Source organism: Diabrotica virgifera, chromosome 5, assembly GCF_917563875.1.
Source record: "Diabrotica virgifera virgifera chromosome 5, PGI_DIABVI_V3a".
NCBI classification, from domain to species: Eukaryota; Metazoa; Arthropoda; class Insecta; order Coleoptera; family Chrysomelidae; genus Diabrotica; species Diabrotica virgifera.
The window spans coordinates 186,278,993-186,297,524 of record NC_065447.1 but is presented as its reverse complement, the minus strand read 5'-3'; the positions used below and the strand labels follow the sequence as shown (position 1 = coordinate 186,297,524).

At 31.5% G+C, this 18,532-nt stretch overlaps 1 protein-coding gene across 2 annotated transcripts in view; it reads right to left on the bottom strand.

Moving 5' to 3' along the window:
• The window catches only part of LOC114328579 (tryptophan 2,3-dioxygenase), a 136,947-nt gene extending 118,666 nt beyond the window's left edge, over positions 1–18,281 (bottom strand). For both annotated transcript variants that reach the window (XM_028277467.2, XM_050651708.1), the window contains exon 1: positions 18,055–18,281. In XM_028277467.2, the coding sequence (XP_028133268.2) occupies positions 18,055–18,077 (23 nt within the window). In that variant the 5' untranslated portion in view covers positions 18,078–18,281. The remainder of the gene's footprint in view (positions 1–18,054) is intronic.
• Between the last annotated feature and the right edge of the window lie 251 nt (positions 18,282–18,532).

The window sequence follows — 18,532 nt, the reverse complement described above, 5'->3', positions numbered from 1 at the left end:
GAAAGGTAAAAGTTTTGTTTTTCAATGTTACATAATCTCTGTCTCATTTTAGTTGGCTAATTTAAATTTATAAGTTCTTCTCCTTCTTCTTCTTTTATATAGGCAGTACTGCCCGTTTTTCTTCAACGGTTCCTTTCATTCTGCCCCTAAGTTGTCATTCCATCTTTTCCTTGGGCGTCCTGTACTTATTCTGCCTAAAGATTACTTGTCCCTAGCTATCCTTACTATCCTTGATTCAGACATCCTGCTGATGTGTTCATTCCTCTCTTCTTTTCTGTCCTTTACCCAGGTATTTATATTGTCTACCCCAAATATGCCTCTGATTTCCTCAGTTCTTAGCCTATCCTGTAGTTATCTTCCAACAATCTTTGTTAAGATCTTCATTTCGTTGGTATCCACATTAGGGATGGCGGCTTTTGAAAAAAACACCGGTTTTCGGTTATACCGGTTTTTTTTGCTTACGGTTTAACCTGGCGGTTATAACCGGCTTTCCCAAAAAGCGGTTTTCGGTTTTTTAATCCAGTAGGTTAAAATGTTACATTTAGAATGCACTTTAGTTTACAGTACTCCACTCGACTCGATACTCGATATCAATATGATCAAAATTAGTACTATCGAAAGGACATCAATGTCAATATAAATAAAACACAATTTTTAATAAAACCATTTGATTCTATTAATTATTATATTTATTTATTATTATTAAATTTAATATAGCGTAAGATTAATATATACATATTGCAATAACATACAATTTAACCCAACCATTTCAGCTTATAAAAAATTTCCCAGACTCTTTCAAATGGGATTAAAAAAAAATAATATCAACATAAATATTTTACTTAAAAATAAATTGGATTATGCAATTTATCTTTTAATTTTACTACCATTAATTAAAATTCATCATGTGTTTCTTTTAACACGTTTGTATATTTGTATAATAGGTATATTTTAACTCATTTAATACTTCCTGTATGGGTGTATTGTTTTGAAAACGTAGGGAAATCCTTGGAGATTCGTATTCCTAATCGGTAATTCGATATTCGTAGTCAGAACATTATTTTTGGTAATCAGAAAAAGTCATTTACCCACTTTCAATGTCAAGAGTCAAGTGTGAAAAATAGATGATGTTTGCATCTACTTCAACCAGATCACTTCATATGTAAATATTATGATAACAAATACCTTTTTAACGAAATATTATAATAAAACTTAATTGTTTCTGGCTGATGTGAGTTTTCACTTTCAGTTTGCTTCTGTATTTATAAAATAAAATTTGAATTATGGTTTTGTTTGGAATCATTACTTGAGAATAATAATTATGATTCGGATCCAAAATAATACTTAACCTAATCCTAATCACCGTAAAAACCTAATAACCGGTTTTTACTTTAAAAAGAAAAAGCCGATTATAACCGGGACTAAAAACAACTGGTAAAACCGGTTATTGCGAAGTAAAAAAACCAGATTTAGGTTAAAATCGGTAGGTTTTTCCCATCCCCACTCCAGATGTTTTCGTGTTTTGCTTGTATCTGGTCTTGTTTCGGCCGTGTAAGTCATAACTGGCCTAATAACTGATATTTGGGCTTTTGTTTCCAATCTTAGGTGGTTGCTTTTCCAAATTATGTTGTTCAGGCATCCAAATGTTCTACTGGCTTTAATTATTTGGTCCTTTACCTCTTCTTCGATATTGTTGTCGGCTGATAGATTAATTCCCAGGTATTTGAAAGTCATTACTTGTTGTATAATTTGATTGTCTCTCCAGTTTGCATCTTATTGGTTCTTTGGCTATTACTAAGCTTTTTGTTTTTTGGGCTGATATTTTCATATTCATTTCTTTTGCGTTAATGTTGAATTCGTGCAGTAATCTTTGTAGGTCGTCTTCGTACTCTGCTACTAACACGGTGTCATCAGCGTATAAGAGTATTTTTACCTCTCCATCGCCAATTTAGCACCCTCTTTTATTCTTCACATGTTTTATTATTGCACCCAATATTATGTTAAACAGTAGAGGACTTAGTGAATCTCCTTGCCTGATTCCTGTGTTCGTTTCTATGGGTTCTGTTATTAGGCAATTGACTTTCATTTCTATTTTGTTTCTTACATACATAGTCCAGAGAAATAAAGATTTTCTCGGGACACTCAAAAATCCAGGTAGCTGAATACTTTTTCAGTTATTGTAGACCTATAGAAAGAAAACCTACCTGTTTCCTGCATAGAGTTCGCGTCCGTTTTTTAATTATTAACAATTTAGTGCAAAAATCGCGATTTTTTAGATTTTTTGCACCCCATGCAAAAGCTAAATAGTTGAAATCAAATTACAAAATTTAATTTTTTACAACATAAAAAACCTTCAAAATGCCGATTTTTGAAAGTTAAAGTGAAAGTGAAAGTTTTGAAAAGGTAATTTTTTGCTACGCAAACTGCAAAATAAGTGAAAATCGTTATTTCTTAATAAATTTTACTAAAACTACCTTAGAACTTTAGTATTTTACCCAAATTGGATATTTAGGTAATTAACAAACTCCCAAACTTTGACACCGATCCATTAATTAGTTTAAGAGTTATTCTATTTGTTTATCCCAGCGACCTTTATTTTGAAATAACATAAGACAGAAAATAATGAAGATAGGGCAATTCTGAGTATGCCAAATTAAAGTAGAAGAGTGATAGTATCAAAATGAATTGAAAAAATAAAAAAAATTACTATAGTCAAAAATCCTAATGCAAAATTTTTTATATTTTGTAGTTTATAAACCTTTAGAATAACTTAAATGTTGTGTGTCAAAACAATCTTTCTATACATTCGAAAATCTAGTATTTTAACACAAATTTTCAAATAAAAAAAATTACCCTGGGTTTATTTTAAACAAAGTTAGCCATTTGTTTTTTTTTTAATTCACTTCTAATTTGTTTATAATAATTAAGGAATCTCTTTCATGACATTTTAAAAAATGAGATTTGTATTATTTCTTAAAAAAATTGCACAAAATTGTACCTTCACAGCACCCTCTAGGATTTATCAAAAATGTAGTTCAAACGATTACTAGGAAGAACCTACAAATCCACCGAGTTAAAAAAACGAAAAAGCAATTTCAAACTAATACAATTTTCTGTATCTCCGGATCGACTTAATGGAGTTTGATCTTTCTTTTTTTAATTTGTATCTATGTATATTCTACGTACATAACAAATGTGCCATTTGTTTATGAATTTATTAATTAATAAACAGTATAATTTTTTTAAACAATTCTTGAAAAAATATTTTTTTACAAAAATCTATTTTTTTTAATCATAGTATCATTAATGATCACAGAAAAAGTTAAAGTACACTTCATTACATAGACCTTAACTTTTTCTATGACTAGATAGATAGATAGATAGATAGAATTTTATTGTTTATAAAAACTTTACAGTTTCATAACAAGAAATTTAGTTCGCTACATGTACATAAATAACTTAGATATAAACAGTATTAAAAAAAGTATAAAAATGCAAGTAAGTTCTAGAATACAAACTTATACATATATAGACATACCTATATTACATATTATATAAACATACACACCTATACCCACCTACCCGCATACACATACATATACATAATTACATATCTAGGAAGAACAAGATAAATAAATATATAATGAGATTAAGGGAACACGTAACTGCAATATTACTTATATTATAAATTTTAAAATAAATAAATAAATAAATAAAAAAGAAACAAACTTGTGAGTTATTCGGATACTTTTTTTGTAAGTGCTACTAATAATCTTTTAAGGTACGCTAATAATACATTGAGAAATTAGAGCTTGCGTTATTAATTTTTTTTTATTCGTTAATTACGAAAGCTCGTAGCTTCAGAATATTCCATATATGATTTGAAATTGTTTTCGCGGTAGAGGGTGTAATATTATTCAGGGTGTTTGCTAAATGTTCTGGATTTAACAGATTGGTAATATTCTGTGGTCTCATTGCTGTGTAAATAGGACATTCGAACAGAAGGTGACGCAGAGTTTCCAGCTCACGTTTGTTGCATATTGTACATAACTGCTTTGGATCAATCTTATATGTTAGTCCTTGAAAAGTGAACCGAATACAAAACTCATTCGACAGTCTAAGTTGTGCTATTGTTCTGGTGAATTGTAAAGGCATTCGAATATGAAGATACTGTTGTGGTTGATCGCTCAGGTCTAAAGCCCTATAAAAAGTGAGAAATGATGAGTCATTCAGTTGTCGTAAATCATTTTGGTTTACCTTTGGTTTAAATGTGTCTATTAAGTCATTTTTGTTTGCTTTTAGGAACGCTACATTGATATCTCTCCATGATCTTTGACAGTTTGCAAATTCTAACAGATTTTTAACTTGCGATGCCCAATTATATTTATTCTCTATCCTTGCGATTTCCAGTTGACGTAGAAAGCACATTTTAGGTAGTCGATTTTCTTCCATCTCATAAAGTTTAATGAGCCAGTTTAGCGTGTGTTTAAATATCACAAGTGAAAATTTAGCTGTACTTGTTTCAAGTCGAACAGCAAAATCTGGCGTATTGATAGGAACCAAAAGGATACGTTTTAAAAATGTTAATTGCACCCGTTCTAGTATGTCGGCGTATCGTAACCCCCAAATGGCAATGCAGTTAGTTACTATGCTAAGAATTAAGGAATTTAGCAGATGTATTCGGGATGTCCAACTATCCATCTTGGTTTTTGTCATGAGCGGTATTGTTGCTCCGATTGCATGTTTGGCCTTTTGAACGGTATCATATGCCATTTCTCTAAAAAGCGAAGAAGACGAAAAAGTAATGCCCAAATATGTAAATTTAGAGACAATATCGATAGGTTTGTTCTTATAACTGAAAGTACAGGCTTTTGGGATACCGCCTCCTCTAGAAAAAACAACTATTTTGGTTTTGCTAGTGTTAACTTCAAGATAATTTTGGTCACTATATCTTTCCAAGGCTCTTAGACTCTTACCTAATTCCACTTCAAAATCTGCTACGATGACTAAATCGTCAGCATATAGTAATAATACGATGTCTCGTTTATTTCCGATGTTTATGCCAGTAACCCCGCTATCGAGAAAAATATTTCTATGCCTGCGAGAAATAATGAGAATAGAATCGGGCTTAATGATTCACCCTGTAGAACTCCGGCACTTATATCAAGTTGAGAGGTGAATCTATCTGAGGCAGCTACTTGCATTGATGCTTCATTGTATATATTTCTTAAAAGTAAAATTATGCGACCACTAACCCCTATATTGTACAGTTTTTGCCATAACAAGTTGTGGCTAACAGAATCGAAAGCCCTCTTGTAGTCCACAAATGCAACGAATACTTTGCGTTTTTTTAACCTTAATCGTGACTGTATGATCGAGTTAAGAACAAATACATTGTCAATGCAGCTTCGATGTTTTCGAAATCCAGATTGAATTTCAGGAATAATGTTGTTATTATCTGTCCACTCATTAAGTCTGTTGAGTAATACTTGTGTGAATATTTTTTCTAAGCAAGACATTAGAGCAATTCCTCTGTAGTTAGAAGGATTGTCGATAGGCCCCTTTTTGTGTATCATTTTTAATATTACTTCAATCCAAGTTCTAGGTATTGTAGCTGTATTAAATATGTTATTAAACAAAAAAGTCATGTACAATATCCAATTATTTGGTAGATATTTATAAAACTCATAGGATATTTTATCATTTCCTGGAGTTTTGTTGTTTTTGCAATTGTTTAAAACTAAATAAATCTCATCAGGTGTTATGGATTTGTCCAGAAATTGATGTCTAACATCGTAATATGTAATAAACGAAATTATTTTAGGAGGGTATATATCTCTGTAAAAAGTTTGCCATACATTCATGGGTAAATTTGATGAAGGCGAATAACTACGAAATTTTTTTAAGGTTGACCAAAAAGTTTTAGGGTTTCGGCTGTTACTTAAATCATTTATTATATTATTAAAATAGATTTGTTTTTTGAATTTTAGTGTTGTCTTTTATTCTTTTTTTATCTGTACATATTTACGTTTGGTGCTTTCTGAGAAATTATTTACTTTACATATTTTTAATTCATGTTTAACCTGCTTTTTTAAAGACATTCATAATCGAACCAAGGGGATGAGAATATTTTGGTATGAAATTATCCTGTTTTTTTTATCATATTTAACTTTGTGGCTGTTTCTGTTATTGCAGTATATAGATTATTGTATGAATTGTGCAACTGAGAATTATATTGAATTCGGGGAAAGTTTGCCATTAATATCTTGTAGGTTAATGTTAGTTCTTCATTCCATTTATATATATTGTGTGTGAAGTATTACTGGAGGAACCATTAGTACAGTTATTTCAGTCAAATATATTTAAGTTTAAAGAAAGAGCTATGGCAAAGTGATCAGATGAGCTATATTCATTTAAAACATAAAAGTCCTGAATAAGTGATAGCGATGAGTTGGATATCCAAGCAAAGTCAATTACACTTTTACCTATAGAACTAACATACGTGAACTGAGCCGGTGAGTCTGAAATTGTACGACCGTTTAATAAACAAAAAGAGTTTTCTGACATAAAATCGATAATATTACGCCCTCTGGTGTTAAGTACTTTATCATTAGATGTTCTCTGGTCAAAGACATTTGTATCCTCTAAAATCTCAGGTGGTACTAAATTAAGTTCAGCTACTCTACAGTTAAAGTCGCCCCCTATAACTATGGTAGGGGAGCCCAAGCGGGGATTTTTGCAGTTACTCGAGCGCGTCAGATTATCATATGGAGAGAAACCTGCTATCCTGCAGATGTACCTCTACCATATATTGGCTCTTAACACAGGGGAGTTCGTTAAGGGGGGCCCGAAAAAAAAAATCTATCCTTAAAAAAGCTCGAAATTGTCAGATTAAGATAAGGTAAGTTAAGTACATGCAAAAGAGTGTATATTTCAAAAATCTGACGATATGAGCCGGGCGTAAGGAAATGGGTGAGTCCCAAAGTTTCACAAGAAAAAAGCGAATATTTCGCGAAATGAATGACAGATCGAAAAACTAAAAAATATGCGCTCAATATTTTTTAAAAATCTATCGAATGATACCAAACACGACTTCCCACGGAGAGGGGTGGGGGGTAAATTTAATATTTTAAATACGAATCCCGCGATATTTCGCGAAATGAACATCAGATCGAAAAACTGTAAAATACACTTATTTATTATTTTTTAAAAATCTATCGAATGGCATCAAACACGACCCCCTACGGAGGTGGGGTGGGGGGTTACTTTAAAATCTTAAATAGGAGCACCCATTTTTTATTGCAGATTTGGATTTCTCACGAAAAAATAAGTAACTTTTATTGGAAACATTTTTTCTAATTATGCATAGATGGCGTTATAATCGGAAAAAACGATTGTTGGAAATGGAAAATTAAATTTAAAAATGTCAAGCGCCCACTAAAATGGAAAATTTTACTAAACTTTTTTTGGTTTTAGGACCTACTCTTCACAACCCACTAGGTCTCCAAAGCGCTCGAGTGACTGCACATTTAGCATACTTTGCTCCCCTACCACTACAGGCGTGTTTTGAAGATTATCTATAATATCTAATAAACATGTTTGAAAAATATCCAACACGTGTGAAAGATCTAATGAGGGTTTAAAATACACTGAGCATAGTATGATTTTTTCATGGAGAGAAAGAGTCAACTCGCAGATTATCCACCAAGGGGAGGCATCTAATAGCTTTAGTTTAAATGAATTTTAATAGAGTATACAGATACCGCCACTGGCTCTGCCGGTCGACTTTTCCTTTACAGCAGGTGAGCTTAGAATATTATAATTTTTTAAAAAAGCAGGAGTAATTTGAATTTTATCTGATAACCACGTTTCACATACACATAAAATAGAAAAATCTTTATTTTCTTCGACAAAGTCTTTTAGATTAGTGAACCCTTGACAGTTCCAAAACAACAAAATTAATGGTTGCTATATATTATTTCTAGTGTCTGCTTTGGAGATTTTTATTTCAGATGAAGAGCGTGGTGAACCCTCTTCCCGATATCTTTTTGTAGTGGGCAACTCAACAATCTTGGGTATGTTTTTGACGTATTTTATTGTTAAGTTTTTTTCGCCGTCATTGCTACGTTGCTGAAGTTGTTGTCTTAGCTCTGTCAAGTGTTTAGATTGATTTGGAGTCAAATCTGATTTTAAGTATACGGTGGGATAGACAGTTTTTGAAATATTTGTTTTCCGTTTCATGATATCGATTGTAGTTTCACGAGAATCGACAACAATTTTAAGGGGTCGAGGTTTTCCATCTGTTCTGATTTTTCCTAATCGAGAGGTTGAAGTAATGGGAACATTTTTAGAGGGTAATATATGATTAATTAGGTTCTTGGCTTCTTCAAAATCATTAGGCGTTTCAGAGAGTCCCATAACGATGACATTCTGTTGTCGTTTAATCCTTTCCATTACCTCTATGTGCATTTCTTCATGGTCCAGAAACTTTTTTTCTAAGACTTCAACTCGTCTATTAAGTTGTTGGTTTTCTGATTGTAGTGCAGTTATATTTTTGTTGCAGGCAATAATTTCTGCATTTTGGGCTGTGACCAGCGCAGATAATTCTTCAATTTTTGTTGTAAAGGTAGCTTGAATTGTGTTAAGCTGAGCCATAATAGCGTTAAATCTAATGGATTCAACATCTTCATGTGCGCTTGTCAATTCTGTGTTAAGACAATTTTCACATATCCAAGCTCGTAGCGTATTTGGTTCGAGATCCGTAGGTTGGGGACGAGCACAGACACCGTGCCAATGCGCTAGACATACTGAACAATTTACGGTACTGGAGTCGTTTGCTTCCTTCGGTGGTATTAATTTTTGACACGCATGGCAATTATTTGTAGTAGGCATAATTTTAATATTAGAAATTCAGAATGATTCAAGATGACTTTTTGTTTTCTTCTTTTTGTTACTTTTTATATTTTGCTAATTAATTCTAGTCACTTACTTGAAATGTTTAAATTGATAAGAATGCTGATTCACTTTATTTCACTAACTATGTAATTAGTATTATTCCTTATTGATTAACATTTACAATTTAAAGTTATTCAAATGTTTATAAACTATAAAATTTCAAAAATTTTTCATTCGGATTTTTGACTATATTAGATAATTTTTTAATTTTTTCTTCGTACATTTTGATAGTATCAGTTTTCTACTTTCATTTGTCATACGCATAATTGCCCTATCTCCATTATTTTCTGTCTTATGTTATTGCAAAATAAAGGTCTCTGGGATAAACATATAGAATAACTGTTAAACTAATTAATGGATCGGTCTCAAATTTTGAGGGTTTATTAATTACCCCAATACCCAACTTTGGGTGAAACACTAAAGTTCTAAAGTAGTTTTAGTAAAAGTTATTAACAAATAACAATTTTCATTTATTTTGCAGTTTGCGTAGCAACAAATTAACTATTAAACTTTCAGAAATCGTCATTTTGAAGATTTTTCAATGTGCTAATAAACTAATTTTGTAATTTTATGACTATTTACCTTCTGAATGTGGTGCAAAAAATCGAAAAAGTCGCAATTTTTGCACTAAATTGTTAATAATTAAAAACGGACGCGAACTCTAGGCAGGAAACAGGTAGATTTTCTTTCTATAGGTCTACAATAACTAAAAAAGTAGTCAGCTACCTGGATCTTTGAGTGTCCCGTACATGATCTATTTCTAGCTTATTTCCCTGGAGTAATATGTTTTCTATCGGTTTTATGATGCCCAGTGGTTAATTTTTGTCATATAGTAGGTGTATCACATCTTTTAATTGGGTTCTATCAAACGCTTTCTCTAGGTCTATGAAACAGAAAAAGGCTGGTTGGTTATATTGTAATGATTTCTCCGCTATTTGCCTTATCACAAAAACTGCATCGTTACATGATCTTCCACTTATAAATCCTTGTTAATCCGATATATTTCCCGATATATCCGATAAATCCGATAAATTTATTATTTAATAGTTATTATTTAAAAATAGCAATAATTGGGAAAAAGTATAAAAAATTAAGTTTCTCATTTAAATTTTTTCGACGTCTTAAACACGACTTAAATCGTTCATATTTCACCTAGGAAGATTTTTGCAAAATTATGTTATGTACAAAATAACCACATTTTTTACTTATATAAAGGATCAAGCTTTTAAACTCTCTTTGAAAAACTGACATTGGTCAACCAGGAGAGCTTAGGGAATTTTTTAAAGTTCTGGTGGTGAGGGTAGCTTCTCTGTGCACACAGCAAAAAGTGAATAGGCTCGGCGCGCGGAGGGTCAGCCCCATCACAACTTTTAAAATGTCGCTGGCTCTCCTAGTTGACCGATTTCAATTTTTCAAAGATCTTTAGCTTTTCTTAACACTTGTAAAAAATGTTGGACTATTTATTGTGCTTATTTTGGGACAGCATAACTTTAAATTCAGCACACATTGCAGTCGTATTATAGAGGTTTTCTAGGCCGAACATGAAGGCCATAAGTTATGTTTATTGAGGGGTCGAAAAATTTTAAAAGGAAACTTAATCTTTTGCACCTTTTTTACCAATTATTGCTATTTTTTTAAAAATAAACATAAAATTTTCAATTTCTAGCTACGTCAAAAATTTTAAAACTTTTAATCTGTATAATTTTTTATTTAAGCAATATCTTTCGAGTTATAGGCCAAAATATGGGTGCAAAAAAACAGGAATTTAGGATTTTTTTCAGATTTTGTTAAATAAAAAATTAAGCACAAGGTTGGCGACTGGCGCATATCATGATTATTTATACACAAGATATGTACATCCTGAAGTGACTGTAGCAAAAAATAGGCTGTTATGCAAATTATTTGTCCAATTCAAAACAGATCTCTCCTAGACTACCTGTATAAAAGTATTTTTAATTGTTAAGTAAATATTTTTTATAATCGTCTGTTTTACTTCTATTGTGTCTGCTGTAGAGTTTTAAATTACTGTCATCCAACAATAACGTGGTTAAAATAATTATTATATTAATAACTCGTATAACCCGAAACAATAATACGTATTTTGTTATTTAATTATATTACTTAACAAAAGTTTTCTCGCAATTATAAATATTGTTTCATCACTGTTTCAAAAATAATGAAAACCAATAACAAGCATCAGTATATGATTAATATTTGCTTACGTAGAATTTTATAAATTCAAAAATAGATAATTCAAAAAACAGTGGACAATAGTTTCTAAGTAATTTTTTCTACAACCGTGTTAAAAATGCATTTTTTAGCACTCCATATGAGCGTTAAAAATGCTACTTTAACGCACTAGTGCTTTAAAATTTTTAAGGCACTGCAGTTAAAAGTGAATTGTCAAATTATGAAACGTCAAAATATTTATATTTCATTTAATAACATTAATATTAATAGTACAACTTGCGCAATTTGAAAAAGGTGGTTTAAAAGGTTTTTTAAAATTTAATTTATACTGTATTATTGCATTTTTAACACGTTTGTAGAAAAAAACTATTAAAATTTGTTAGAATATACAACAATAAAAGTAAGATGTTATTCTATAGTTGATATGATTTACGTATTGACAGTATACGCTCTGAGCTTCGCTGGTGTCGCTCCTAGCGGTTACTAATTCAACTTTCACCGGTAATTTTTAAATTGATTATTTAATTGTTATCGCTTAACATTTACAACGCAAAAAATTAATCAAATTGTAATCGATTTTTTTAAGATTTTGCTAATCATTTTGAAGTTCTATTGATAAAATATAAATTTCTTACTTCGGACACTTTCACAATTATCGTGTAGATGTCGCTAAGATTGATAGATTGATTCATAAAATCATATTACGGAACATTAAAAAAACTTAAATTCGGTATTTAAAACGTAAGTATATTTAAGTTAAAAATATATACCACAGCTTTGACCAACTAATATTTTTTATAATTAATGTTTTTAATTTTAATTTTAAATTAATCACTTTGACATTTATGTCAAATTTCCGGTAAAAGTTTACAGACTTGTCACTACTGGCGCTCGCCAATTTGTAAATATCCCCTCTACGTACGAGCTCACAGCGTATAGGCAGTTTTGCTGTAATGTCAAGAAAAATATTTTATAAAAATGGAAATGGTCAAATTCAAGTAAAAGCTTTTGTAGATATTGTTCTGTAATTGAGAATGAATAAATTATAATTGTTGATATATAAGACGTTTGTAGAAAAAAAATTGTACGATATACGTGTTAAAAAGTACATTTTTAAGGCACTCATGTGCCTTACAATGTGTGAAACTTTCACATACGTGCCTTAAAATTGTACTTTTAACACATATATCATAAATAACTATTAAAGGTGCCTAAAGCTCAGTAATGTTTTTTTTTTTTTCTAATTAAATAGAAGAACATTCACAAATATACTGCCTTCGTTCTTTTAACAGCTTCTTAGAAATGATGGAAAAGCAATAAAAATAATCCTCCTTAAAAATCTTTTATAATTGAAAATTGGTAAGTTATCATGACCGGCTTAAATTCTAACTAAATAATTCTGCAAATTTTTAAGGTGTTAAATTCTAAGAATTTGAGGTGTCACTATAATACGTCACTATAATATCTACCGTCGCGTTTCTGCTATAGCTTGAAGCTTCTGTTGGGCCGCTGAAAATTGTCATTTTAAAAGACAAAGATTTTTTTTTACCGATAGGCATATGACTAAAAATGCAGCAACTGAAGAAACGCTGGTCGTCTGCCAATAAAGGATAATGGGGAAATAATACACAAAACAACATGGGAAGTCACATACCCTCACCCACCAGAGAGGAACCTATTCCGGCTCCAGTCAGTCAACCTGGGAGAAAGCTGTAGCGTTTCAGCTTCATTTTCACTTTTTTTTTACCTGGACCTACAGGGGGCACAGTTTTGCACCACCATGGTGCTCATTTTCCGGTATGCGGTAGCAACCTTTTGAGAAGTCTGTTGGGATTGTTTGGGAACAATGAGTTTTGTGATAGAAACTTTCTGTATATGGTGTTTCATATCACAGACATTTGGTTAATGCATTATGGTTATTAATTATTTTTGTTTCAGATTTAGCTTGTATTTATTGGTTTTTAATATACATATAAGTTTAGTAAGTTCCCAAGCTTACGTATAATCCTGCGGTATTTTACGTTGAGCTCGACGTATTTGCCAAAAAAAGGTATTTGTTGTATTTTGTTGTTTAAGTTGGTCGATTTCATTTCATTATGTAAATTTAGGTTGTAAAATGAATTGTTTGTTCCCAGATATTTTGGTATTCATTTACGTATCTTCATTTATTCGGTCAATTCAAGTCGTTTGTTTAGATATTTATCGTAACTTCAATCTATTTCATTCATTTGTATATTTAACTTTGCTTATTCATTATTGTATTTTTTCTTCGTCAGGCTTTTGCCTATTTATTTATATTAGTCATATTTTTCGGGTTTTAATTTAGTTGTACGTAGCAAGCGTACTATAACCATCCCATATAGCACACAACGTCCGATGGACGTCCATATAACGTACATTTAAAGTCCAAACGTCCATGGACCAAAACTGGACGTACTATGTAGGTCCATTACGCGACGTCCATTGGACGTTTGATTTCAACGTACATTGGACATCCATTTGTGGTATATGGAGATTTTACACAAAATGCGACTATTATTATGAGTAATTATATATAGCTTCTTGTTTTAATCAAAGCAATATTATTAGTAGAATACAAGAAGCTTCTAATAAATGTAGTCACATATTTTTTCATCATCGAATTAGAACACTGAACCACTAAAATTATTTTAATTAAACCTATATAATATTAGATGATGATAAAACGATGGTAAACTTTTTCAGAATAACGGAGCTCATCGCGCATCGGTAATTATAGAACTTACAATAATTAGACACTACCAATTTAAATCTTAAATGTGCATTTTGTAACTTAAATTTCCCGCCAAACTAAATGAGAATCTTCTTGACAACGTTGTCGCTCTTTACGCTATCGGTCGTAAAAGGTAGTACTAGGCAGGTACTTTTTAGGGGATTATCGCTGTAATTGTTGTGGAATACTGAAGGAGGATTTATTTATGATAATTCACAGAATGGCAAACCCGCTTGCAATATACAACCTTACTGACTCTAAGTTCTAAGAAATAATGATAATGTTTGGAAGGAACAGAACATAAACCTCTTTTAATGTGCATGCATCATAGGGCGCCATTATCTCAATTTTGTCTTTATTAAGTTATTACATACAATATAATACATCCTGCCTGTGATATCTTTGTGTTTGCTGTTTATCGTGCAAGTGCAGTCGTGCATTAATGAAGTTCCTAGAATAAAGTATACATAATAAAGTTATAATAAAGAGAAATAAAAAAGGTATTTTGTGTAATATTTTAAAGTATAAGTTTAGTATTATAGGAACTATTTCCTATACCTAAAGGCTTTTTGCTATGTATGTATTCAAAAAATTATGGACACTAGATTGCTTTCTGAAAAGTGCCCTACAAAAATGTCCATAAGACGTACATTAAATGTACATCAGATGTACATTGAATGTACATAAAATGTACACTGAAAGCTTCAACAACGTCCACTGTACGTTTGTAGCGGACGTTCTATTGACGTCCAATTTTTTGAACTCTGGACGTTCGTTGGACGTCCATCGGATGTCCATTGTACCTTAGCGGGACGTCCATTGGACGTTCCAATGTACACAGATGTACGTCCATTGGATGTCCATAAAACGTACTTGTGCTATCTGGGATTTGGTAATTAAAGAAGTCTCATCTGAGTTGTACCCTATATGTAAGTAAGAGGTATTAAATTTGGTAAGAGGTAACATTATTGTTATTATCTTAGATAGATATAACTTTTGTATAAATTTGTCATTTTAGAGTCAAGTTACTTATATTCAATTTGATCTAACTCAAAGATTGTTAAAAATCTGGTAATTAAATTTAATAAATGTTTATTTATTTTGTACAACATTTATTCTTATTCCCTTTATATTTACATTTACTTATATATTTAATATTTGACAGCAGTGTAAGATACCTGGGAGAGTGATCGAAGATCATTTTCTTGGCGCCCATGATTTGTTGGTTTTATTTAATTGGTTCATCTTTAGCACTTATTCGTCTTTATACATTTTCAGTACATTATTCTTATCTTAATATATAACTTTTCTAGTCATCATTATCTACTTTGAGCTACTGTTCTTCGACAGGCATGAAAACGAGCCGTATCCATCCTTAAGTGTCAAGCTGTTCTCTTGCATCTCTTGCTAGCCAACTCTATTCAGTTTGCCTCGGTCTCTTCATACTTCTACTTCTATCCCTTTTAATTCCCCTTTCCTCAACTTCATCATCTTATCATTATTCCCCCATACAATTACTACTGAAAAAAGTAGTATTTTCCAACTTCGGCTTGTCAACGTAGAATCCACCTCTCTCTATATCTCTCTCTCTCTCTCTCTCTCTCTTTCTCTCTTCATTATTGTTCCAATAGCTTACAGCTAGGTAATTTCGTTTTCCTTACTTCTGTTGGAGTATATCTTTCTCTTTTCTTTCACTCCAACAGAAGTTTTTCTCTTTTGTTATATTGGCTCAATGGCTGTTACATCTTTGAATCCTCAAATTATTATATCCTCAAAGGATTTCATTTTCTTTAAAATTAAACTGTAATGGATATAGAGGGCAAGTGTTAGGATTGAACAGCTCGAAAGAAAAAATATATAGATTAAAATGGGAGCTAGATGGATGTGCATGTTGTCTCTATTGTTTTTAAACCTTTACAGCGAAACGATTTTTAAGCAAACATTATCAGAATAATAGTACGGTATAGAAGTCAGTGGAACAATCTTACACTAATGCTAAAACCATGTCAAATCAGTGCAGTATCCAATACGAATTGGAACGAAACGTGAAGAAAACCAAGTTTATGATCATTAAAAAGAAATATAGCGTAGGTTACACTGTTGCCCCAGTGCGACATAGAATCACATATCCAAAACTGTTGACCCAGTGTGACAGAGAAAAAAGTGTTTATTTTTATTGTAGGCATCTCTTTCTAATCGCCGAGGTTTATTCAATGACGTTGGATTTATCGACCATGTGACCGCCGATTAGAAAAAAATGGCTACCCTAAATACAAACAATTTTCTCTGTCGAACTGGGTCAACAATTTTAGATAGCAGCGCGCAGTCTAGATATTATATATGTCTATGGTCAAGTTAGATTAGGTTAGGTAAAGTTAGGTTTGCTAGGAAGTATAGCCATCGTACGTAAATAAGTTAATAACTACAAATTGCTAGAAACCGAGTAGATGGGAGAAATGATCAAAGTAGTGGCAGTAAAGAAATAAGGACACGAATAGTATAGTAATTAACCAAACAAGATATTCACTAATCATCCTTGCTATGAAACTACATCTAATAGCCCCAATGCGTTTCTGTCATCAATCGTGCTTTATAAAATTAAATGACGAAGTTGTTATTTATTATTACGCATTATTTGAACCAAGTAAGCTAATGTTCTGTTCTTTACTGTGTTTTTTCATTATCCTCACTTAGTTCAGTTAGCTTTATGGTGTGTTAACGGTTTTAAACCTTTACAGCCTTTGAATAAACATTGTCAAAAGAATAATACGATACAGGAATAAGTGGAAAAATCGGACACTTACTCTAAACACGGATCTAGTATCCAGCACGAATTGGAAATGAATGTGAAGAAAACCAAGTTCATGATCATAACAAAGAAATAAACGTTAGGTTAAGTTAGTTTATGCTTAGGAGTATGGGGAATAACTACAAATTTCTAGGAGTTTAAATAAACTGGTTCAAGGGAAGACGGGAGACACAAATAAAACAAGATATTGACTTTATCATGACCTTACTATGAAACTACCTCTAGTAGCCCAAAGTTGTTATGAATTCCACACTGTCTTCTATGGAACGTAAAACTGGAGTGGTAAATCTATTTTAAGAAGGATCATTCGAAACAGCTAAAGTCAAAAATTACTACATTATTAAGGGAGCCTTAAATAGTGAAACTCAACGTTAGAATTAATTTTTAGAAAGGACTCGATTCCTTTCGATTTTATTATTGAATTGCACACTCAGAAAACAAAGTTGAATTTAAAAATAAATTATACCATCAGAAATCAGAATCAAAAAGGGCACAAGAAATTTACAAGCTTTTCAGGGAATAACTCTGTTTTATGTGAGAGCTAAGTAATATGACATGTGTAAGCAAATTAATGATATATGTGTAAAATTCGAAGTGAATATTAAACGAAGAGTTGTTAAGCCTCCAAAGACTCAAATCAGACTCAAAAGAGCACTACTTTAAAATTGATCGTGCAGGTAAATATCTTCTACAATAAAAGTATGAACATTTTGAAAGGGATATAATTTAAAATCTTATAACAATAATGATATTTTTATAGAATAATGAGCTTCTCAGGGAAAAACACCATCTTTAGTTCTTGAAAAAAGTTACATAGGTCCCCTAAACAAACAGAACATTAAGTTTTACAACAATAGTATTTAATAATTTTATTAGATACATATAATTGAAGGGACTGTAACATGCTCTTAACTAAAGATATCTTCGATCGAGGGGAACTATTACATTACCACCAATAAAATAAATTTTTGACCACCGATCAAATGCAATATTCTGGCCCAAATTGCGCAGAGCTTCTTACTTTAATGACATAATTTATTATTAACTAATATTTATGTAAAGTACTCAAGAACTGAAGTATTTATATACCTACTCAAGAACTGAAGATGTGGTAGCATTAAAAAAAGCTGCTTATTTTATAACTGTTTAAATAAAGCTTTTAAATTAAAACTGTTATAAAAAGTTCAAATTATTATTGTAAAGTTATGGCACATTAGTCGTCCAGTTGTACTTTTAAAATCCTTTGAATTTCATAATTTTTGCAGATAATGTAAAATATTTCAACTTTTATTTACAAAAACAAATTATAACAAATCTTGTCAATTCCAAAAATTTCGTAAAAACTTACTGTGATGCAAGAGGGCAGCTCATTTGAATAAGTGCTTCTTATTTCACTGTTAACAACTAACTGACGATATCAATGTATCAATTCTAATTCACAACTATCTTCCTGTCTGTCTTTAAAATGGATTATCTAATAAGCTCTACATGAGTTGTTATAGAAATGTAGCCTTTATATTTGCGGACATATCGCATGTCGCGTCGGTGGAATTCGGTTTTCGCGTGTGAAACAACTTTATTAGAGTGGGGCGACGAAAGCGTTCCCATTTATTTACGTTATTTACACAATTTACACTTTTTTAAATAATATTTTTATATTATTTTCTATAAAAGAATTACCAGAGAACGGCAGATCTCGGCAGTTCTCGCACACTCACACCCCCCTAAACGCGACACTGTATATTGTTATGCTCTACTTTATCTCTTTATTTAAGTTGACTAACAAATTCTTTTCAGCAGAAGGGAAGCACTTTTCAGCTTGCAAG